This window comes from Dufourea novaeangliae, unplaced genomic scaffold (assembly GCF_001272555.1).
Source record: "Dufourea novaeangliae isolate 0120121106 unplaced genomic scaffold, ASM127255v1 scaffold147, whole genome shotgun sequence".
In the NCBI taxonomy this organism is placed as follows: Eukaryota; Metazoa; Arthropoda; class Insecta; order Hymenoptera; family Halictidae; genus Dufourea; species Dufourea novaeangliae.
Window position 1 is genome coordinate 909025 of NW_015374029.1, and position 25142 is coordinate 934166.

Consider the following 25142-nt stretch of genomic DNA (forward strand, 5'->3'; position numbering starts at 1 on the left):
TCCACTTAAGAGTGTCTCACTCTCGATAACGTCGTCAACGTGGATAAGTAGCATAAAATCACGACAAACGAGCCCTCCGTTATTTCCGCCATGACCCCGGGAACGCCTTATAAATCGATACAGCGATCAGTCGATTACACTTCGGTCGCACACTAAAAACATCTACGCTTACACACTGAGCTAGTAGAATTTCGGGGCAACAGACTGTCCACGTAGTGTATATTCGTCTTCGGTGAAATGTATATTTTACAATACTAACGACGCCGTTTCGGTGCTAAGATACTTTCGAATTATTTCAGTTTCACTCGTGGACCGACGCGTGCCGCGGAAAATCTACTGTTTTGTTCGCACTTACGAAGATGAACGACAACGCGAGAGCATAGCGACGGTTAGTTTCGGGCGTTGATCGTGTCACTTTCCGATCGTCGAGTTGCGAATCGTTAACGGCGCTATCTAACAACATAAATATTCGTTCGTGGAGTCGCATGAATAATAACACCAGCCCCCACCACGCGCTTCTGTTGCGTTGTCCTTGGGCAGGAGGTGCACGCACATGCTGCGACTTCCCCACTTCCAACACAAAGTCACTATGGCAACGTGTGTCGCCAAGAACCGATGAGTTGGGACTTAGGGATTGCCGAAAGTGGGGACAATTATGCGCGCGCACCTCCTGCCCGAGGATGACAGCACAACAGGAGCGAGTGGTGGGGGCTGGTGTTATTATTTTTGTGGCTCCACGGGCGAATTTTTGACCAGGCCTGACGTAGTACATACAGGGTGTAACAAAAATGTTGTCTGACACGGAAATGGGGCACTCGGGGGGTGAATTGGAACAAGTTTTTCCTCAGCAACAATGTAATCTGAGCCTTCGTTACCGAGATATGAACGAAAAACCCCGACCAATCAGAGCGCGAGTTTGCCAGCCGAGTTCCCGCGCTAGCGGTGGCTACGCGCTACGATTTGTAACTCGCGCTCTGATTGGTCGAGGTTTTTCGTTAATATCTCGGTAACGAAGCCTCGGATTACATTGTTGCTGAGGAAAAACTTGTTCCAATTCACCCCCCGAGTGCCGCATTTCCGGGTCGGACAACATTTTTGTTATATCCTGTATGTACTATGTCAGGCCTTACAAAATCCAATCAGTGTAAGTCACAAAGTAAGTTAACAGAGATAATTGTTTAAAAAATAGACTGCAAAAAGTAATATATGCAGTTAACAAATAAAAAATTATTCATATATATAGAATACATACATATGAAACTGGTTGCGGATAAAATAAACAATGAAAGTGTATTTACACGGCATAAGTCATTTTTAATGACAGAGTGACTTACAGCGATTAACTTCTGAACCCTCCATATAGAGACTTGTCTTAAATCCATTCAATAGTTCGAAGGTACCGATTGTTTCTTGCTGAATTCTTGCCGAACTGTTTCAAAGTTTTACAAAGTTTTTGCATCCTTGATTTGCTCTCCTCTAAAGTTTGAAAAGTGTGATTTAATATCGGGATCCAGATATACTTATCCGAATGAAACCGACAAATATTAATGAATGATAAATCGTAAGTAACATGACACCACGTTTTCCAATAATCACATAGTACTCTGTTCTTGTAGATCCTCATCTGTCAATTATTACGTACCGTGATCTAATCTTACTTCAAGATAATTGAAAGTATCAAGACAACAACTTGATTAAACAAAAAAAAAATGAAATTTGTCAATATTCTTATCGATTAACCATATAGTATATCCGATAGCGCGTCGATCGATCCATCGTTCAGAGTTAATTCTCGGGATCAAGATATCGATAAACAACTCGTGATCGTTGGCGGTCGATTTAAATAAAAAAAAGACTCCGACGCACGCCGTGTGACCGATCATCGTCCACCGAATTCGACACTTCATTATTATTATGTTTTTTTTTGTTTTATTTACAAACGTTCACGCTTACAACGACACGTGTTATTCTATTTGTATTTTTTGTTTTGTTAGTTGTTTTACAGCTACACACACGGTTTTGCATATCGATTTACTTATTTACCTCGGTAGTATTTCCCCCTTATAATCCTCACGACTCCTGCTGCCGGTCACATTTGTACCCCTCGATTCTACGGTTCTGTAAAAATATTACAAATAGCCTTCTTTTTCTCTGTCTCCTCCTAACCGAGTCGTCGATCCGATCCAATGTCGGCTGCGGATCGAGGCACAAACGATCTGCACAAACATACGCACACATACACACACACACACATACAAACACACACCCGCGGAGCTGGTTGTGTCGAGGCGTCGATTACAAGCGATAGTGTTGTTTCTCAGTGCTTTGTTTCTTCGAGAAAATGAAAAACAAACAACAGATCTCTCTACTTTCGTCCAGCCGGTTGCCTGAACAATAAGACACTTAACAGTTGGACGATCCCCCGGCGCCGGGGAATCGATGAATGACTCTTATTTATTTGCAGTTTATTTCTTTTTTTTTTCCTGTTCTTTTCTATTTTCCTCGTTTACCGGTTTCACGTTAATTCTCCCGTGGCTCGTTTCTGTCGCAGTTCTGAGCGACCGAAAACAACACGACGATAATGGAATCCAGAAAGGATTATAATGATCGTGTAAAAAATATCTCATTTTTAGGTATCTCTCTTTTTCTTTGTTCGTCCTCGTTGGAACTTCGGAGGAAGAGTCGTTAAACGCGGCGAGAGCAGAGTTGATTAGAGGGAAAGACAAGGTGGACGAAAAATCAGCCTCTTCAGTGTTTACATCTTGAAATCACGTGGTGTTTTCGTTTTTCCTCGTACTTGTTTTTGTTTTTTCTTTTTTCTGTTTTTTTTTGACGGAAATACAGTGAATGAGGGAGCCAGGCCAGTCTGGAATCGTCGAGCGGACACCAAATTGTCGCGAAAGTTTCCCCCGATGGAAATGATATATTAATTTTTCGCGGGTGGATCCTTTTTTCACGATCGAGTCGTAATGATACACGTGATCTTCTGAAATGGAACGGTGCACCTGCGTAACACGTGCCGAATGGAGAACACCATCTCGAAACGAAACTCTGTCGTCACCGTTCACGTCGACCTCTCTGTCGATCGTTGGAAAAAAAAGAACAAGGAGTCGTCTCGTATTCCATTCGTTTCTACACAAGTACATACAGTACCAGATAAATGTTTTCAGACAAAAACTGTTTCCTGTTGTATTTGAATTAAGGATACTATTGACGTTGCATTAAATAATCAACGTCTGTCTTGTGTAATTGTTGTTTTCTTAGGTCTCCCATATTTGATATATTTTCTAAATATCCTCCTCGAACAAATTGTTTATTTTGTTGAATATACCGTCTATTTGGGGACGTCCGCACATCGTGAAACTATGATTCCGCTCCATTGATGTTTTGTGTTAAAATTTTATGTTCTCTTTTAAATTAATAAAAAATTATAATGTTCTCTTTAAGTTCTTGTTTCAGTTTACAATTTATGGTTGTGAATGAAACGTCCGAATACTTTTATCTAGCTATGTACAGACAAAACCTATTTTATATTTTGTGATACGTAGCTCCGTGTAACTTTTATGAAAGCTTGCGTCGGAATAATCGTAAACACTCCGCAGGGCAGAACTTCAGTAACGTCACCATAACAACAAGTACAACGAAAAATGTCTTTGTCTGAATTCATTTGTCCGGTATTGTATATTTATATTATATATAACTTCTTTTTTTTTTCCTTTGTTCGCTCCTCCCCTTAGTGTTTGTTTCTTCATCGTCCACTTAAATTTCACATTCAACATCAACATCGTTTATTACTATATTATTATTATTTCTTACTTCTTATCGTTTATTAGTTATTTATTGTTATCATTACCGTCGCCCCCTCCCCCCATTCCCCTTACCTGTGTACGTATATACGTGTAGTTAAATTCATTCAAGCTTACCAAGTAAGTTACTCGTTACGTGTAATTTTATTAAATAGCGTTTTTCCTTTCTTCGTTCTATGTTTTTTCTTTTTTCGCCCCCTTAAATCCTGTTGTTTTCTTTTTTTATGATACAGATTGTCATGTTCGGAATTCCGTTGCCGGAAACTTTTCGTTCACGGCGATTCGCGGTTTCGGCGCAGAAACAAGATGGCCGCCAGACGCGAGCGCCCCCACGCGGATAATTGTACCGGGAGGGGGGGCTAGACTACTTTCAGCGTCGCCCGCGCAATAAAATTTCTCTAATTGTATTTCCTCTCGTCTAATCGACTACTAACGTCTCGAAGGTCTCTCAATTCTTCGAGGAATTCGTTCGCGGAAGGAATTCCACTCCCAGTTTAATTTCTAGAACGATATGAAATTTGTGCATTTCTTTTCCCGTCGGGGTCCCCTCCTCATCCAGGATTTCGATCTTCCCATCGAGTTCCATCGAGATCGACGAGGTTTTCCAAACCGTCGAACGTTAAAACTCTCCTTTCATCATTCTCCAAAGGGAATATTCGCTTTCTCAGTTGGCTTTAGTTTCTCTTAAACGAAAGATCGAGACTTCCAGGAGACCCAGAACGATTTTCTATTATCAACTAGACATTTTTTTGTCGCGCGCAGATAAAAGCTGATCACAATGACACTCGAGGAACATCGAAGCCTCGGTCGAGCCACCGTCAGCGATCAAATCTACGTTGTCGGGCTTCGTTAATCCCGTTCGGTTCTTCTGTTTTCCACGAACAACGCCTCGATAGCGCTCGTCTGTTTAACCGACACGCGTCTTCTCGTGGCGTGTTCCCGTTGACGAGGATCATGCGACGTAAGGTCTTCTCGACACGGAAAAATGGACGAGGTACGAATTTCCGAGGCGATCAATCATTGTTCTCGACGCGTTTCCCGAGATAATTACCTCTTTTCGTGCGTCGAAGTTTCCCCCTCGGGTTTAATCGAAAAAAAAAAAAAAGAAATAGTCCTGACCAGGACCGAGGAGTTGTTCACGTGGCGTGTACGACGATGAACTCGTGACTGAAATATCAGTGTTCTTTTTTTCTTTTTCTTTTTGGGGTATCACCCTTCTGCCACAGGTGAACTCACGATTCGAGTCTCTGCTTCTCAGGTACACGTCAATTCCTCCCATTTTTACGCAGGGATGAAAGGATTATTATGCACGAGTGTCGTTTACATTCCGCAATCGAAACTATCTTGATTCTGTATGTTCTTCTCGTACGTTTCTAAATAAGTGTCCACGTTTTTGTACATTCCGGTATTCGCCTGGTACATCAGCGTCTCGAGAATCCTCTCGTTCTTGATCGCGTGCGATGGTAAAACGATCTGAAAAATATTCAACACGTTAATAATGACATTGTTTTTTGTTGTAAGGTTAGTGTAAGACATGGAGGAGTGAAATTGTTGCTTTGTAGTTTTTTTTTTGTGAAATCAACATATTCAATCGCAATATTATTTAAAACACTCCACACTTTTGTCATATTCTATCCTATTTAAAGTAATTCTTTAACCTTCTTTGAGGCAGTGGCAACCATGTTGCCAGCAACTTTTTATTTCTGTCAATTTGAGTTTCACATTTGCTCGAGAAATAAATTATTTTAGGAAAGTGAGATAAATCTAACTCGGACTTATAAAAGGTTAAAAGAATCGATTACTACACGAAGGCTATTCAGACACGTTAGTTTTACTAGAGCCTTCTTTTGGTTCAGATTTTAAAATAGCAACCCTAATTGCAAATTCAGCGCAATATTTCTTTAATTCTCCTAAAACCTTATCAAAGTCCTTGGAAAAGTTATTGTATAATATGGCACAGCAGGATCTTTCATTCACCTTCTAACTTTTACAATTACTGAAGACTTTAGGTTCGTTTACTTTCTGAAGACTATAGGAGACACTAGAAATTTACCAACAATACTTGAAAGACAGAATGGTCCATGTTGATACGAACCATAATCCTTTATACTGGATTGAGGATAAATCTTAAACCTTTCTTACATGTATCTCTTACATTCTTCTCTCTTCCATGTATTCTCACATAAAAGAATTCTGTACGGATGGAATAATGGTACTACCCAATAGATGCCAGAAGATTATCGAAAAGAATAGTGCATATTTACTTTAATTGTATTGTTGCAAGGTACTGGACTAAAGTTTATATCTAGAAAAGGTTCAAGACTTATCCAACAACCCAATACATCGTACATCTAACAGATTCTTTTTGAGTCATTAAAAGAATTGTGGATCCTCAATTACCGAGAAGAATTAGCAACAATTTTCCACTTTCCTCTCATTGACGCCATCTCACCCTGATTAGCTCCTGTGGCGATATCCTGTAGAGCTTGAGATCTCTGCTTAGTCTCTCCATAATGCACTTGAACTCCATCTTCGGGTCCACGACCTTCGTCTTCGTCTTTATCCTATGCTTGGCCCAGTTCAGCATCGCCTCGAATTTCATGATCTCGCTGACCTCGAGGCTCCTGCACATTATCATCTGCACCATCGACTCGCTTAGGGTCAAGAAACCCGAGTTCAGGAACAATTGCGATGCTCTGGTCTCGATGAACGTGAGGATCATGTTGACCAGCTCCGAGGCTGACGTGTACCGCCAACAGTAGTTCTCCAACGTGCATAGCATCACGCACACGATCTCGATCCGTAGGAACTGTTTCGCGTGATGGAAACACGCCTGAAGGAGATCCGGCAGATCGTAATGCTCCGCTGCGCAGATCAGACCAGGTATGTTGCTGCAAGTTAGAGGACAAGAGCCCGTGTGCAGGTAGTCCAGGAGGATCCTGAAGGTCTCTGGATCGAATTCGATGATGTCAAACTAGAATTAGAAGAGATCACGATTAAAATTATGGATTATGGTATCTAGTATGATAGGGACTTACCTCTGTCTGGGCTAATTTTGCTCTGTCAACCTTCTGAGCGTCCACGAACACGCTGAGCCTTGGAACCGCCAGCTGTTGGGCGGCCTTTTCTTTCTCCTTTGCCTCCTTATCTGTGATAGAAAAATAGGAAAAGAGGTATCAGATGATGACGTAAATGTAGAATTTCGTGTATGGAAGAATCACTGATTTGGTTTTATTCGTCCTTGAATATTAATAGGGGCAAGTAGAATATGTCGTTCGTGGTCAGACACTTAGGTCAGACCTGTATGATAGAGTTGAATAAGTCTGATATTATCAGGCGAGTAGAATAATTCTTATACTTTGCATGTGCATTGTGGAGGATTTATGTACGCTGAAAGGTGTAAAGATTGTTGTCATCTGTATTTCATCCAAAGTGAATATTCATTTTGACCAGGGAACAGAGTAGAGCTAGTGTTTACTTTTAATGAAATTAAATGTGGATGAATCGTCCACCGTGCACACCCACAGTGTAAAAGTGTAAATTCGCCTTTATGGACCAGGGGCAGTATAGGGTGGATGCACCATTAAATGATGAACATTATCAAAAATATTGATTTTTTTAAACTCCTTCTTTGCACAACAGGACAAGTAGCCTGTCTAGGTGGACAAAACTGTTTAATTCGATGAGTTCATGATTTCATAATTTTTTGGAAATAAAGATGTTATATGATAGTTAGGAAATAAATAATAATCAAACATTTGTATCCGAACATATTAATTTTTTTAATGGATCTTAAATCCATTGCACTAATCTGTCATATTAAAATTAATTATGTTGACCTTCAAACTTGCATTATTCCAAGTTCGATGTGGTTTAATTCGTTCAATGTGCAACGTTCTTCTGTGCATACATTACACAAAAACAAGAAGGCGAAATATTACATTTTTATCAAAATCTAAGAAATATGGTATATATGTCCTATCATCGTTCATTTTTATATATTATATCTTGTTTTAATAATTTTAATATATTTTACCTTAGACTGTATATAAATTAATAGAAAAGAAAGAAAACATTCGATGCAGACTACTTTCAGACTTTCGTCCAGCTAGGTACGCTATTTGTCCCCCTGTGTATTGGTTAGAAATGTTCATTTACTTTAATTTTCTAAATAAGTTAACTTAATATACTAAATAGTATTTAGTATACTAAATTAAATTGTACCTATAATATCACAATATCTATAATACATAATACAGTATTGCACAATATAGTGTCATAAAATAAATAATAATTTAAAGATCTACCTGAATGCCTATGAAGGCATCTTTCTAATTTCAGTAATTATAAAACAAGAAATCCTAAGTCCGTCGTTTTGACGGGTTCGGTAATTCTAATATTAATCAATTACATGTTTCCAATATTTCACATTGAAATCTACACATTATAAAAAGATATAGATACTAAAAGAGTCTAATTTTTCAATGCCCAATTTTTATTAATACTACAGACTCCTCTCGATTATCGTCCCAAACTCGGATCCACGCTGGGACAATAATCATATAGGGGGGAATGCTCATACCCTCCTAAATTCGTTTCTTGCAGAAGAAAACAAAACCAGAGGCTCAACAAAGTATGCGCTTGACAGCTTCGACGGCCTCCCTTCCTCTAATGGTGGGAATAACATCTAGACAACAATCGCGTAGAACAAGCCTGACAATAATCGAGAGGAGTCTATATTACCATTTAAAATTCGATTTTAATAGTTACAGAATCCCCCAAATGTTCATTCATTGTTGCATTTATCGTATGTAGAAAATAAAAAAAAATAATAAAATCGTAATCCACGTACTGCTGCAGTCCTGGGAACTGGCCCATCGTTTACGGTCCTCGCTCTGCAGCGTGTTCCCTCCACCGTGCTTCCGGATGCTTCTTCCCCAGCCCGCTGTGATCGTTCCGAGCCTCGAGAACGCTCGTTTCACCATTGGCGAGGACGGCACACTTTTAGGTCTAAACAGGTCAGAGCCAGTATCTCACAGAAACCGCAGAGCGGCACCTCAAGGGTACGGAGAGGTAGAGAGACTTTCGGGACACGTTTTCATATCGGGGGTATGGGGGCGTCTGGGAGGAAACGCGCGGTGGTTTAAGGTGGTTAACGGGTACTTAATTTTCGGAGCGTATCGATCCAGATAGGACATTACACGAGACAACGACGAAAGCCCGGTCCGTACGTTGCGATGGAAATTGAACGGAACAGAGATTCGGGGATCACGATCAACGGCGGTTTATATTCTTCGTCGAATCGTTTGCGTCGTGTTAGCTGCATAGATCGTTGCATGCCACGTAGATGAATTTAAGAGGATAATGTTAGACGCGTTCGATGGACGAAATATGGAATTTTTGGAGCTTTATGGAAGAAGATGGTTTGACGGTGGTTCGAAAGCTTGTGCGTATTGTACGAATATCGATCTATTTATTTTATTGATTTATTAGATTGTATTTCAACCTCTTGCGTTAGAATTTAATTGAAGATATTGTAGGAGATCTGAGATTGTTTAGTTATAATATTATTTTTTTTCCATAGGCAGAAATGTAAGAATAATTAGATCAAATTGTGTTGCTTTTATACCTACATTACCGGCCAAAACTATGGGACCAGGCTTGATAATTAAAGAAAAAGAATAATTTTATTCTGTAAAGATTTGATGATAGTAATGAACTAAATCTGATTGGAAATGATCTGTGTATGTACTGATTTTGTGAATTTTATTATGTTGTAACAGAGTAATAAGTTACTGTGTCATTGATTATTGAACTCATACTTTTGGCTGGTAGTGTGTAGAGATTTAATATGGAGAAGACTAGACTCGTTGCTCCATAGTCTTCGAAAGTATCAGAACGTCTGGTAGTCATGATTCTAGTTCAAAATGTTAAATATACAATTTACTGATCGTGTAATCTAAAGAAAATATTCGACAGTTAGAATAAAAAATCCAGATTAACACTGATATTGTGAATTAAAATAAATGAAGAATATTAAATATTAACTTCTTTCGAAAAATTTGAAATTTCAGCACATACTACATAATGTGCTTTAATACAAAATCGTTTCTATTGTTGCCTATACCTTGTATTAATAGGACATAAATATACTCGAATGCCTCAAAGTGGGGACTGTACGATGTTAGATCGTGAAAGTTTAAAAAATCTGAGACGTACAGTGACTCACACATTCGTTCACATAGTTTCGAAATAATAATTAAATATTAAGATCTTTATGCAATTCTTTTTTATACACCTCTTTTTATATTCTGACATATATTTCTCAATATTAAAATAAATTTCGCAGTTTAATACGTAATTTGTCGAAATAATAATTAAATATTAAGATCTTTATGCAATTCTTTTTTATACACCTCTTTTTATATTCTGACATATATTTCTCAATATTAAAATAAATTTCGCAGTTTAGTACGTAATTTGGCGAAATAAATGTGACAGCCTTCCGTGAACAAATTTGTGAGTCACTGTATATATTATACGTGAATGTAGTGATTTGAACAATCGAAAAATCCGTACATAATGATCTCTGAAACAATTTCTTCCATAAGACTAAAAAATTCCGTATTCTTCCCCATCCGTAAATTACCTCCCAAAATCGCTGCGATAAAAACAGTGTACTTCCGGCAAAGTACATGAAAAATATACACAGACACACGTGGAGAAAAGAACTTCAGACGTGGAAAAAGAACACGTACGCAGAGAGAAACGAAAATCGACACGAGTCGATCTCGTCCGAAGCTGAGAGAGATAGATCAGGCGTGGCTGGTTGTGATTTTAATCTTGCGAGAGTGCTTCAACTTGTATTCGCGTTATTGCTTCTCGAGAGTTAATAAAGAAGGAAGTGTAAACATGCGACACGTCATTCACAGTAAAGTAGACAACGGATCGCAGAGTTCGATCGTTTTCTTGCATCGCAGATAGAATAATGTCGAGTTCAATTGGCAGCCGAGAGATGTGATTGGATCGGAATATTCTCCGATCGTCGTGAAAATATAATTTATAAGTAGTTCTCATGCGGTGCTGTGAGGATAGGAGACATGGAAGTGCCGTACAAAAGTACACATAATTACAATTATATGTATAAATACAATACGAATATATATACATTCGACAACACGACATCGCAGGCATCGGGTCTCTCACTGTTAGAGCGAGTCAGGCAAATTTTTATTTAAATAAAAATTTCAAATAACGAATAAGAGATAAAAAAAAGCACTTCGTAGTTTTCAATCGTTTAACACTTTGACTGCCACGTCATCCAAATATGGGTGACACGTACATTGAAAAGTGTCCGGATTATTTAAACACTGTTATAAAATGTTTGCATGAAATTAATATCACAGTATAATTTAAAACAAGACCTACAGCCTCTATTAACTAAACAAATATTTTCGACAATTTATGACTTAAAAAACGAAATAAAGAGTGTCTGGCTACGTACGGCCTTTTTCACTAAAGATAAAAAAAAAGCACTTCGTAGTTTTCAATCGTTTAAACATGGAAATTCCAATTTTTATAACAAAATAATACTTCTTCGTGAATCAATCAATTATTAATCTCATTAACTGTTTAAAGCTCAGAATGATGCCCTTAGATACTGTTGCTTCTCACTAGAGCAGTCAACGTGTTAAACATGGAAATTCCAATTTTTATAACAAAATAATACTTCTTCGTGAATGAATCAAATTATATATTAATCTCATTAACTGTTTAAAGCTCAGAATGATGCCCTTAGATACTGTTGCTTCTCACTAGGTATTGTTCGAATAAAATTGTGCTCAACTCTGTAGCAAGTTCCAACTGTTTTTGTCGCTGAATAAATTCGGTTTGTCATTTCAAATTGTCTCTTTAACCCATTTTTCGCTTGGTGAAGTGAAACATTGAACTGAGAAATAGAAGATCTTTTTAGCAAATTGATTGTGTATGTTGTTATACTCGTGAACTGTGCAAGTAAACAAAACACATTGTAATGGGAACAGATTTAATCGACACTCATAAATTAATTGTTCTATTTATAATTCGACAATTCTTGTAAGATAAATTGTTTAATTCTTGTGAATCTTAACTTTCAGGAAGATTAACTTCGTGTATTAATACACTGTGTGACATAACTTTTAACCCCAAAATTTTCAATTCTTATGAATTGTGGTTAAAATAGAAACGAATCAAGTATGCCATGTTTGAAATTGTGTTGAGAAATAATGTTTCTGCAGAAAAGGATGAAAAAATGGTTTGTTTTTATTTTAACCACAATACATAAGGACTCAAAATGTTGAGGTGGTTTTATAATTATGCCACGCAGTGTAGTAATAACTAAACCCTCTAAAAAATGGTTCATGAAGGATTAATAAGAAGAATTCAAGCTTTAATTCTTTGAACTTTGAGATAAAACCTTCAGACAAAAATGTTATTCTAACGAAATAAGATGGGCAGAATACAATAATAGCAAAATAGAAGTTCTAAACACCAAATCCTCGCCTACCAGGCCAAAAATGGATTAACATCCACATACCGATTCAAAATTTCGATCGACCATATCGTTTTTCCACTGAATTATCGTGATTCGAATTTCTAAACATGTCCAGTCGGCGAAACTGTACATCACTGAGAGTAAAAAATAATCATGAAGATACAAACCTGGGAGTCTCTAGGTCGGGAACTTGGAGGAAGTTCGAACTTCGCGGTTTTTGCGGGCTCAGCAAAGTTGGCGCCGGTCTGGCGAGCAGCTCAGCAACTGGCACTTGAGGACTTCCGAAACCGGCTTGGATTCCGTACAGCATTTCTTGGAAGACTCTGAAGAAAAAGTGCAATCTTCATTGTTTACAGAAACGCTCTTGTTTAACTGTTCGCTTTATATTTCAATTTTATCCCTCGAACGACCGACTGACTAATCTAAGGTAATTAATTTGCAGAAAATGGAATGTATATGGTGATCTACTTTCACTGTCCAGGTGTACTAAAGTGAAGGTAGAGTAGAAATTTTATGAAATATCATCAAATCTTTTGTTTCACTTTGTATGTTATTTAATAAAAAAGTTCTGGTCATAGATGAGGACATTGATATGCAATTAACATTAATCTGTAAGGGAGTAGTTCTTAACAATATTTTCTAATTTCTCTAAGTTGCTTGAGTTAGAATCTGTGCAAAGATTAATGAATTGCTAACCGTTTTAAAGTAACTAATCGTGGTGATTAACTAATCATTTTTAAACAAGTAAAATGTCTTCGGAAGAGGAACTGATTAAATAATTGGTTGGTGGTTACCTGCTCCTCACTGCTAGAATCGCCCTAACGCCTATGAACCGGACCTTCTGCTTCTGATGGCCAGGCACCAAGAAAGAAACGTCGAACAAATTCGCGTTCAACGACGTGTTTTCTTGATTGTTCAAGAACACTCGCGTGAAGTCCCTGGCAAGCTGATCGTAGTCCTCGAATTGATCCCTGACAGAGTCCAAAAGCGGCGAGGACGGTCTCATGTGACCGATTGGTCTCCAGGAACCACGTCTAGAACGATTACATATCGATTTATGAATTAATATATCTGTAGATATTAATTTAATATTCCGTCAAAGATACAAGGAAACCAATTTTCCATTATCTGTATCGTTTTGACAGCTAATAAACGAATTTTCGGTAATAACAATAACAATAGAGAAGAACGAAATTATTTTTAATTTAATATATTTTTAAAAAATCGTATCTTGAGACGATAATAAGAACGTCAAAGTTGATTTTTCTTACTATTTTCTATTCCAGTGAGCAAAATGTCTCTCACCTGTACGGTTTCGGAATTTGCCCAGTCTCCGCATGGTTAGCCAAATTGGCCACGATGTCCTCCAGCATCTGACTCCTCGTTCTTTCCTGCATCCGAGCGAATTTCGGCGCCGAATAGCTCGCCCTCTCGCCATTCACGATTTTCGTCAGAATCCATTCACGGAACATCGGTCCTGCGAACAAAGGAATTTAAATTTAATCTATTGGACCAGCAACTTCAGATTCTGTTCTTATCAAATTTAACTCGCACCACGTACAATTGATTCAAGTAGGTACTATTTTTTTAACTTTATATTAAATTTGAAATTTTGTTTCAAACTATCCATACAAAATTTTGTATAGAGATATTGATATTAAAAATTATTAAGAAAGTTTCAGAAGTCACGACAGAAAGTTTTAAAATAAAAACTATTAGAGGTAAAGTTTAAACAAAATTTTAAGGGAACAAAAATTGATCAATTTTCAAACGAAATAAGGAAACGGAAATTTATTTAATTTTCGAAATTCTTCATTTATAAATATGTTCTTATGTGAACTGAAAATTAACAAAGTTTAGAGGGAGTGTCAAAAGGTGGATGGAGGAATTTTCGTGGAAATTCCAGTTATTACCTTTCTCGAAGACATTCTGTTCCCAAAGATAGGGCTTGTAGGCACCGACTTCGTCCCTCGTTACGACGGACACCTCGTACCTGGTGATTTTCCTCTTTATACGGGGACTGACTCGCACCAGAATGAACGTGTGCAGGAAATGCGATTTTATGCAGCCCGGGCTGAATGGAGTGTTATCAGCTTCTAGGAAAACGACGCACACTATGTCGTTGCCGATGTGCCTTTTCCTTTGGAGCTACGAATTTCGCATTTATAATGCACACGTATTATATATCTAATAAATAATATACATGGGTATTAAATTAAACAATTTTCAAGAGTAATACATCGTCTACGTAAAAATAAATACCATTAGAAATACTAAATTTGATCAACTCACAAGAAAGTAAGATTTTCGAGAGACTCAACTTGTAATAATTCATTCCTTTTAATTATTAAATAAAGAAACGAGGAAAACTTTCTCCTAGGATATTGTCTAAACTACTTTCTGCGGTCCAAACAATGAATCTCAATAAACTAATAGAATATATGTTAAATAATGTGCGTGCTATCATAAATTTAATCTTTTACGATCCTAAGTCGACATCGCCTCGACAGTTAATATTATTGCAGAAGTTTCATATGTTAGTGATCTTCGATATATTTGCTTGCAATGTTACAATCGCAACGTTCATAAGTATTATCGTAATATTTATTAGATATTATAAGTATATTATGCAATTAAAAGTTTGAAATCTAGTCAAGTTATAGATATTTATGTAAATACTAGATCCTTGCACATGAAATGGATGATCTAGTGATTGGTATTTATATTCGACGTTACTTTTATGAATGAAAATTATTAACATAGCTCTTTTTTTTATTTCAGAATTATAGAGTGTATTCTATTTGTTTGAAGCTTCTATCTAACATAACAATAAAATCAATTAAATATACTACAGTTACTTAAAGTAGGGACTCAGTCTCAGTTCAATTTGACCATTTTCTCCACATGCATGAAAAGATGGACATTTAAGCCCAATTCATAAATAAACTTCACAAAACGCATGTAAACTTCTGCTAAAAAAAATACTATGGCAGCTAAAAGCGTCTTTCAAGAATTATTTTCAAATTCAGTGTCATAATCACCTAACGAATATAATAAAGTGAACTATTTAATATTACTTTGGCTAATAAAATTCATATAATGTTCAATATAACATCAAGTGTTGATAATAAAATTGGACCGCAAAAACGTCAACGAATCCTACCTTTTGGGGATCGTTCTTCTCGTAAGGCAGCAGCGTGGAAACGTGGAACATAATCTCGATGCTCCTCCAGTTCGTGTAAACCGAATACAAGCCGGTCAAGTCGTGGGTGATGTCCAGGCCGCCCTTATACTTATCGAAGCCCTTCAGTCGTACTTTATCACCAAGAATCTGCATGAACTCCTCGAAGAGGGGCGAGTTTTCGTTGTTGTCGAAAATTTCCTCCTCGGTGCACTGGCGCTCCTGAACGTAGATCACGCCGACCTTCAGCTCGGACTTTATGAATACCTGATCCAATTTGAGCAGCTCCTCCTGAGTGTCCGGCAACTGGCCCAGCGTGAACGGTGGATTCACGTTCACCTCCTTGCCGAGGCTGCGGACTACCTCCTCGCGATTGTATCTACGAAAAACAATCGATTTTCCAACACTTTTTTCGTGAATAATTCACCCCTTGTTTCTTTAACTTTCTGTTCTTTAGCTGTAAAGGTTATGCACGATTCGAATCTTTTATACTACAGTATATTCGCTTCACATCTTGTACAGGATGTTTCATAAACTGTGTTCGCCTGATTATCTCATAAAGGACTATAGAATTCTATGTTTAAAAATGGTTATGAATATTTGATTGTGAATGATTTTATCTTCTTAGGCGATGACCTGGACTCTCTGCTTCCTTTACAGGGTGATTCATAAACTCTGTTCTTCGAATTATCTCAAGAAAGAGGACTTCTGTTTTAATAATTCCCCTCACCATGGAATTCTATCTTCGAGAAAATTGTTGTTCAACTTTTTAACAACTGTAATATTCTTCTTATGAGACTCCTAACGAATTTACACAATCCCCACCACTTTTTTGTTTACTATGCTCTTGATATATTCTCTACACATTAATACTACAATATCTTCTAACTTCAATTCTTCCTTTTCAGTACAGTCAACCGTAAATAATTATGTCTTCGAAGCTCCCCAAGTTGCCCATCGACTCTTCTCAATCGTGAACATTTTAGAGAACCTCACTGTATCCTCATCTTACTAACCCTAAAAAACCACACCCCTCCTCAGCATACCTGAATACCACACTAGTGAGAATTGGGTTTTCGAATTCTTCATAATTAAGAATTCGAAGAGAATAACAGCAAATTGATCTCATAACAAATATTTTGGGGCACAATTTCCTCATAAATTCAATGCTAATAATTGCAAAAATGAGAAATAATTCTTTAACTCTGAGGCACACGATTTTAAAGAAAATAGAAACCCTAGTTGCACAGAATTTTTTCTTAATATAAAAAAAATTATATAAAAATAAAATATTAAACTGTATGACTATGAGTAACTTCAACTTTTCGAGGTGGGTTAAAATATATCCCACGATGCATAAAAAGCTAAGCAAAAGGTGGGACAGTTTTTAACCCACCTAACCCTAAAGAGTTAACTATGAAAATTTGAAACCATTATGCTAGCCCAAACAGAATCTTACAAACGGAAACAATTTATCGCTGTTGCAAATTCGCACTAGCGTGGTATCTGGGGGTTATGAAACTAGATAATTAAATAATCATAACTACCCGGAATACTTGAAACAAATAACCAGTCATCGTCGTCTTATTAAACCACAAGTGAATTACTTATTGCCACCTTGATTACTTCAAACGCAAACATAGTCCCAAAGCCAACATTCACTAGGAATCCTCCATGAGTCCTAGAACAATAGCACCCTAGACCAAATTCTCGAGGTACGCTATTCCGGAATCACCCCCATAAATCAGCAAGTGGAGCATTCTAGTACCGATCAGCGAAGACGCAACTGGCCGGGATCAGGCCGTGAACGGTGTAGTTGGTCGCCCTAACGAGGATCCGGAATTGATCCCGGCCGTTCAGCGTTTCCTGTTTAATGCTTAGTATCACCGGTCCGAGGTCCTCGTCTTTGGTGAAGTAATTCCAGTGCTCCCGCTGATGGAAGTATTTCTCGTAGGTCTCCTGCTCGACGGACGTGAGCTCGAACCCCTGATTCTTCTCCCATTGCTCCTCGATGGTCGTTTTCTTCTTAGGCACCTTGTCCAGCCCGTCTTCCGGCTCCTCGTAGAAGCAATTGCTGTTGTCCTGCCGTCTTTGCGACGATTCCTGATCGTCCGGTTGTTCTGGGTCGGACGCGTCTCCACTTTCGCTCTCGTCCCAGATCGTGTCCGTCATGATCTGCTGCCTGGAACACTCGATCCAGTAACCGGCGCCTGGCACCAGGTTGTGCGGGAACTCGGTGCAGAACTCATCTGCAATTAGAGGTTAGGAAACTGGGTGTTAATACGTTGTGGTTGGATATGGTTTTGGTTGAAAGCTTCTTCTGGGATCGACAGGGTTGGTAGTAGCACCTAAGTTGTTTATAGAACTTAGGTAGTTTTTGCATCTTAGATAGTTTCTACACCTTGGGTACTTTCTACACCTTAGGCACTTCCTACACCTTATGTTGTTTCCACATCTGAGATACTTTCTATACCTTAAATAGTATTTACCCTTAGGTAGTTTCTACACATTTGGTACTTTCTATACCTTAGGCACTTCCTACACCTTACATTGTTTCCACACCTGAGATACTTTCCATACCTTAGGTAGTTTTTATCCTTAGGTAGTTTCTACACATTAGGTACTTTCTATACCTTAGGCACTTTCTACACCTTATAATGTTTCCACACCTGAGATACTTTCTACACCTTAGATAGTTTTTACCGTTAGGTAGTTTCCACACCTTAGGCACTTCATACACCTTACATTGTTTTCACACCTAAGATACTTTCTACACCTTAGATAGTTTTTACACCTTAGGTAGCTTCTACACTTTAGGCAATTCCTACAGCTTATGTTTATTTCCACACCTGAGATGCTTTCTACACCTGAGATACCTTCTACACCTGAGATAGTTTTTGTAACTTAGGTAGTTTTTACTCTTTAGGTACTTTCTACACTTTAGGTACCTTCAACACCTTAGGTTGTTTCTGCACTTTAAGTAAGTAGTTTTTACATCTTAGGTACTTGCCACACTTACGTATTTCATACACCTTAGATAGTTTTTCGCAGATCTTCTAGGATCTAAATATAATGAATACTGATTTCGTCGGTAAACAATGGGTTGATTTATCAATTAATTCCTCTCGTAGATCCTACCTGGTGCTAATAATAGTAAAATATATAATACAATAATAATAAAATATACAGGGTGCGACTAAAATTATAGTATTTACAGGCAGGTAGGAGATACTTCCTAAATGTTTTCGTCCGGGTTAAGGTCTCGAGGAGATCGACTTTGAAAATCTACAGAATAGTGCAATTGAATTGGACTTGGCTAACGTGTCTTTTCATTACTAACAATTTCTGTTTACTATACCCACGAACACTATCAGCTTAATTTTAAACTGTGACTTCCTCAAAAACTAAGTACTCTCCGCTGAAAAGATTTCAGTCCACACGTCTGATTCATTTTTGCTAGAGCAATCCCCTCTGCCCTTTTTTCCACTACTTCGACCGCACCCAATACAAACTAATATAATTCTAAAATCTCGGAAAATTCTCTAGACAAAAGAACAACTCCAATCATTCAATTATCTTATCCCTCAAATCACCGTTAGATCCACAATTCTCCAAAACCTAACCCACAAAAAACGCAACAGGGAATCTTCTTAACTGCACTTCTCGCCGCAAGAGCCATCGAAGCATCCTCCAGTGTCTAGACGTTCAGACCGCATAGAGACGCGAAGATCACCAAAGCAGCCTAGAAATCATTAAGGCATGAATCTCCGTTGTTCTCCGCGTTCAAGAACCACCTCGAATCCATCGTGGATCCAAGAGGCGCCACGGCATCTCAGAGATTTTTCCTGCGACAAGACACTCCGAGCCACTTAAGCACGTATCACCAATAATGCATTTCCTCGATCACACCCGTTTCCATCCCCCTGTCTGTGTTCGTATGGCGATCCTCCGACTCTTCGCCTGCAACACCTGGATTACCGTGGCGTAGACGTTACCACGCGATCGACTCACTGTAAGGTGGAACACCAAACTGTTTTACAGACAGGCTTGGTATTCGAACTTAAAGTGAACCGGCCGGGGCGCATTTATCCAGTTGCCCCTACGAAGTCGTCTTTCCGCCCCCTCTAATCTCCGGCTCTCTCCCTCTGGCTGGAATTAATGGGCTATAGTGCTCCGTAAATTCGATCGTCGATACGGGGCGCCGCCGTTCCAGTTTCCCACCTCCACACTCTCCCCTTTTCCCCCTGTATCTCCACCCTGCTCGGAGTATCACGAGATTCCCTTCGATAAAATAATGAAGATCGTGTCTCTGATACGATCCGTCCCCACACACCGTCGAACGGCCGTCCTTTATCTGATCCAGAGTGTCCATGGTCTTGTGGTCGATCTCTTTTAGTCGTGGAGAAACTTCACTTGGTATACTTTTGTAGGCTGAGTTATTGCAATAGTTTTTAATAGTCTTGAGTCGTTGACAGTTGCGATTGGTAAATTTTGTTCTTCGGTTGGTGACACGTGTGAACGTTTAGTTTCTTTTTTTAGTGTCATTGTCTTGTTGGAGTTGAAGACGTGTTCGTTGGAGATCTTTCTATCGTTTCTGAGAGGGAAAATGAACGTAGAGTATTGAAGTTAGGTCCTTGGTTTCTTGGTCGCTTATATTTATCGCGAATATTCCGTATGAGTTAGGTTTGTGATATTTGTACGAGTTGTGATATCTGGTCGCATACTTCTTACTTAAAATATTGTCTGGAAGAGTATTGCAGAGTGCTGTGGAGAATTATGAAATATCTTTGATTTTCGAAGTTGTTCGGAATGGACTTAATTTCTTTTTCTGAAGTTTTAATATGAAATGAAATTAAGGGAATGACTTCAAACTTTTTTTTATGGATGAACAATTCTCGTTGGAACAATGCAATCTACGTGAATATAATGAATATTATTGTAGATTTTATAAAGATTGTGTATATAGTAACTATACTAAATGACATTATTATAACAGTACAGAAATTGATTTAAAAGATTTTTTAATGTCCCGAAGAATAAAACAGCCTGTACCGTAACGAACAAAACAGTTACCACTTTCTTCATTTTTTTTTATTGTAGTATTTCTTAATATCAAGGTAAACTTTCATATACAGCAAATCTTCGATGAACGTTCGAAAGCTCCTCGGCACTGAAGATTAAATATTTCATAAACTAATGGCCGTATGCGGTGGAAACAAATATCATTGGCTTCAGAATTCCGAGCTTTATCACTGTGTTCAACCTCATTAAAAAGTCAGCGTTACACAAGTCAGTGCCGAGATGCCTTCGAACTCTCATCGTCGATTTGCTGTACTGGATTTTAAACAGCTTTTAATTCTCTATCAGAATATATATTAAACACATATTGTAGTTCGAAGTTGACGTTAAAAAATAATAAAAATAAAACAAATCGAAGGAGCAGTAATTTTTTCGTCCGTTAACGTATATACATAACAATCTGTACGAAATAGTTAAAACAAGAAATAAATAGTTTTTCTTTCTGTTAAAGTTTCTCCGTTCGGTACTCAGAATGTCGAGAAGCTTCGGTTTAGATTATCCATCTTAGAATACTTTAACTCTTATTAAATAGTGGATAACAATTTCCAGCTCCTGTCGCAACAAGTGTTTCGAAAATCCAAAACACGTTCATTTCCTTCACGTGCTGCTTCGAGGGACGCGTTATAATATAAAAAAAAACAGGTGGCGAATGCAGTAAATGCGCGTTAAATGAAAATTCCCGCGCCACGTTAAGAGCCCTCGTAAAATCTTCAAACATACACGGAAAAATTCTCTCTCCACCGTTCGTTGGAATATTCTAAGTGAAAACACAATTCATTTAGAAACTAGGAACGATACTTCAAGGTGGGTGTAACTTCTTCCAGATCTTCTTTCAACGAATTTTCTGTTAACACTTTGACTGTCATTAAAAGTACATGATACGAATGTTGCAATGCACTCAGGAGGCTGAATTATTTAAGTAAAATTAATGTCACAGTATAATTTAAAACAAGACCAACAGCCTATATTAACCTTTTCATTCCGAAATTATATAAAAATGACCGAAGAAATATTTTGTTCTATTTTTCTTTATATTGCATAACAGATAAATGATTCATAAGAACATTTTAACATTTTCGAACCGTTTGATCCCATTTTTCATTCGTTGCCATTTGACAATTTATTTATATTTATCACAGTTATATATAATAATTCTCATTGTAATGTTATTATTTGTAATGAAACCCAATTTTTCTTACCTTTGATCAATAAACCCTTTCGATATATTTGAAAGAAATTACAGTTTTGTGAGTTTCTATTGTATTTGTAATATAAGTTTTTAAGTGCATATTCAGATTTGTGGCATATCATCTATACAAAACTAGAAGAAACTATATTGTACACTCACAAATATGAAAAAATACAAGATACCCATATTGTATTTCGTAATTTAAAACATGTAGCCATATGGCAACAGCGGGAACGAAAGGGTTAACTAAACACGAACTAAAACGAAATAAAATATGTCTGGCTACGTACAGCCTTTTCCACTGTGACAGTCAACGTGTTAAAAGGGTCGAATGATCGAACACCTGTATTATCTCCATGCCCCATCAACTTTCAGTACACTAGAACCTTGATTATTCGAACTAATAGGTAGACAAATCCACTCTGACAAACATATTTTTCTAATAATTTGGTCCCAAAAAAACACACAATTTAACATATCAATAAAAACATTTAAAACAATATTATCCACGTGCACTGTGTTCCAATAATCTCTATTTGCGAGTTTCCGATAATCGACGTTCATACTGTGATAAGTTTTCGATAGAATCGTAAACCATTTGAGTTACTCTCGAACACCGAAAACACCGGTATTGTATTTTTAAAAGACGACACGAAACGTCTATCGATTCAATCGACAAGTGAACAGACGAAAACGTGAAACGGAATACAGGATCGAGCGAACGTTTCGCGTTTCCGTTCAGCTCGAAGTCGTCGATTGCGACTTGGAATTGCACGATGGAACCAAGAGACAGGGGGAGGAACCACCTGTAGCGTTCGTTCATACATATGCGCGACCGTAAAAGTTCCGAGTCGAGGTTTTCCGCTCGAGGCGGTACGAAAATTCGAATCGTTCTTCTCCGATCCCTCACCTGAGCAGGCCTGCGGCGGCAACGGGAATATCAGGGTGGTCGATGACTTTCTCCTCCGGACTTCACAGCCTAAATGATGCGATTTAAAGCAGCGCAACTGCTCCATGAAGTCCGAGCACTCCATCAGCGCCACGTCAGCGAAGTGAAGATCGCAAAGTATTTGGTTCTTGAACCTGTCGGTCAAAGGGATCACTTTTTTTTTCTTTTTTTACTACTGCCTGTTCATTGATTTATTAATTAACCGTTTGCAGTCGAAACGGAACTCTCAGTCACGACTAAATATATTGCGGAAGGTCGAGTGGCGATCGAGACTGGCCACTAGGAATTGCTTCAGGTATTTTTTGTTTTTGCACCTTTAAATTGCCTGCAACCAGTAACAGAATTCAAGAAAAACTTGGAAAATTATCAGAGTCCAATTTAGAAAGAAGGAATGGGAAAAAGTGACTCAAAGATTGAACGAAGTGTGGGGACACGAGCGTTCGATAGATGCTTCTTGGAGAATGTTTTTTAAAGTATCATACGAAAGAAAATTATAGAACTTAAAACACTAATATTATATCCTTTACTATATTTTTATTTATAAATTTTTGTTTACTTAAAGAATTTCTCGACTTGTTGGCTCTCCATACTCAAAAAGTTCCGACTGCAAAGAGTTAATCCTTTGAGTGCTTGCTGAAATAATCAAACGCATGGGAAAAAATGTCCACTTTTTTGTGACTTAAACTTAAGCTTTTAACTGTCGGGAATAATATGGAAATATAAGTTTTACATGCGTATTTTAATTTTGTTCTTACAGAAATTTATAATAATCTCTACTTGTATCGTACACTTTAAAACAATCGTTATTATTGAATACTAGACAATGGAGTCGTGATTGAGATTTTGATGATGAAGGATTCAATTACTTATGTACCTATAAATAAAGTATTTCTAAAGCAATGAAACTACTAAAGGAATGTATCATTCTATTTCAACTTCTTACAAAGTAAACTATTTTATTTTATTGACATACTAGTTTATTGATTCCATATTCCATAAGAATATATCCTTCACATTCTGTACTTCTTTATTACTTTAAAATTCGTAATTATATAATATAAGAATCATAATAGTTTGATTTTAATTCTTTAATGATCTATAGTAAGTGTACTAATAAGTAATTCAATAGAATTCCAATATGATGGCGATACATTTTAGCTGTAGAATATCTTTCCAATCTTCAATTCAGTCCAAATGACAGAGACTAATGGGAACAAATTGTTAATATTATTAAAATAGAATAGGTATTTGAATTATTTCAAACTGAACATAGAGTTCCACAAAAAATAGTGGAGTACTCATTAGTCCACCTAATATATGAAACAGTTGGATATTAGAAGGAAAATAATAATATATTAGATATTATAGCGATTTTCATTTCATTTGAAGTTTACTAGACTCATTGATAGAACCAATACATTTTTATTCGATTCCACTGCCTGTAAATTAATCCATAAACATTTAATTTCTGCATATATTAACAATCTAGTTATAATTTTTCGACGTTCCAATTTTCAGAATGCAAAGGTTTTGGCTTTAAATAGAATTACCCGTTTAAGATAAAGTGAAATGGAGAAGAATATCCAGCTTGTAAATAAAAAGCTAATAAATTCCCGAAGGAAGAATCCTTGTGAGAATGATACTTCTCGAACTCGTGCGAACATTATCGCGGGTGAAAACAACCGGCGTGGGGGCGCGAGGTTTCATGAAAGTCGAATCCGGTCGATAAAAAGTGAATCCGTGGCGTCCCAGCGGCGGTCGTTATTGGATCACGCCGACCCTCTTATCCCCTTTATCGTCCTTTATTATCCCGGATTCACGCAATACCAATTAAAATCAATGCGATGCCTGAGGAGTGCTTTGAATCACGATTCGGATGAAATTGTTTACTAGGCAATATTGAGCTGTTAATGCATTTACCGTTTTCACCTTTTTCTTCTACCATCAAATTATACAAGCCCGATACATGCCTCAAACAAGCAAACTTCGAAAACTTGTCAAGTGAATGAAATTTAACGCTTTAATTAATAAATTAAAGAGTATTAAAGTGAGGTCAAAATTTAAAAAATTAATCCAATATGTTTCAGAGTAAAGAAATGTAAAGTTTTTGACTAATTGAGAACGAATATTTGTGTGTTAACTTAATTAACAATTTAATTATTGCGGTAGTGTTACAAGTTTTTTCTTAAAATTAAAACAGGGTTTGATTTATTCCGTTTGTTGACCGAACAATGTCAGTAACACATAAAATCAGCGTTCAGAATTTACTAAAAAATTAAGGAACTGATAAATTGTTTGAGATTAATATTGTTAGGAATATAACATTTAACTAGAAGACGTAAATAAAGGATTCTTAATACCTTGATAATGCAACCGTATTAAAAGGAAAAGTTATTGCTCAGTCG

The 25142-nt window shown here is 37.3% G+C and overlaps 1 protein-coding gene across 1 annotated transcript in view; it reads right to left on the reverse strand.

The window, feature by feature from the left end:
* Window positions 1–5126: 5126 nt before the first annotated feature.
* LOC107189407 overlaps window positions 5127–25142 on the reverse strand; it is a 59230-nt gene continuing 39214 nt past the window's right edge. The window contains exons 10-20 of the mRNA XM_015577932.1: window positions 22699–22871; window positions 17289–17769; window positions 15503–15899; window positions 14253–14487; window positions 13645–13816; window positions 13134–13373; window positions 12507–12662; window positions 8659–8816; window positions 6845–6954; window positions 6259–6780; window positions 5127–5279 (exon numbers count right to left, since the gene is read on the reverse strand). Coding sequence (XP_015433418.1) covers window positions 5127–5279; window positions 6259–6780; window positions 6845–6954; window positions 8659–8816; window positions 12507–12662; window positions 13134–13373; window positions 13645–13816; window positions 14253–14487; window positions 15503–15899; window positions 17289–17769; window positions 22699–22871 — 2797 coding nt within the window. The remainder of the gene's footprint in view (window positions 5280–6258; window positions 6781–6844; window positions 6955–8658; window positions 8817–12506; window positions 12663–13133; window positions 13374–13644; window positions 13817–14252; window positions 14488–15502; window positions 15900–17288; window positions 17770–22698; window positions 22872–25142) is intronic.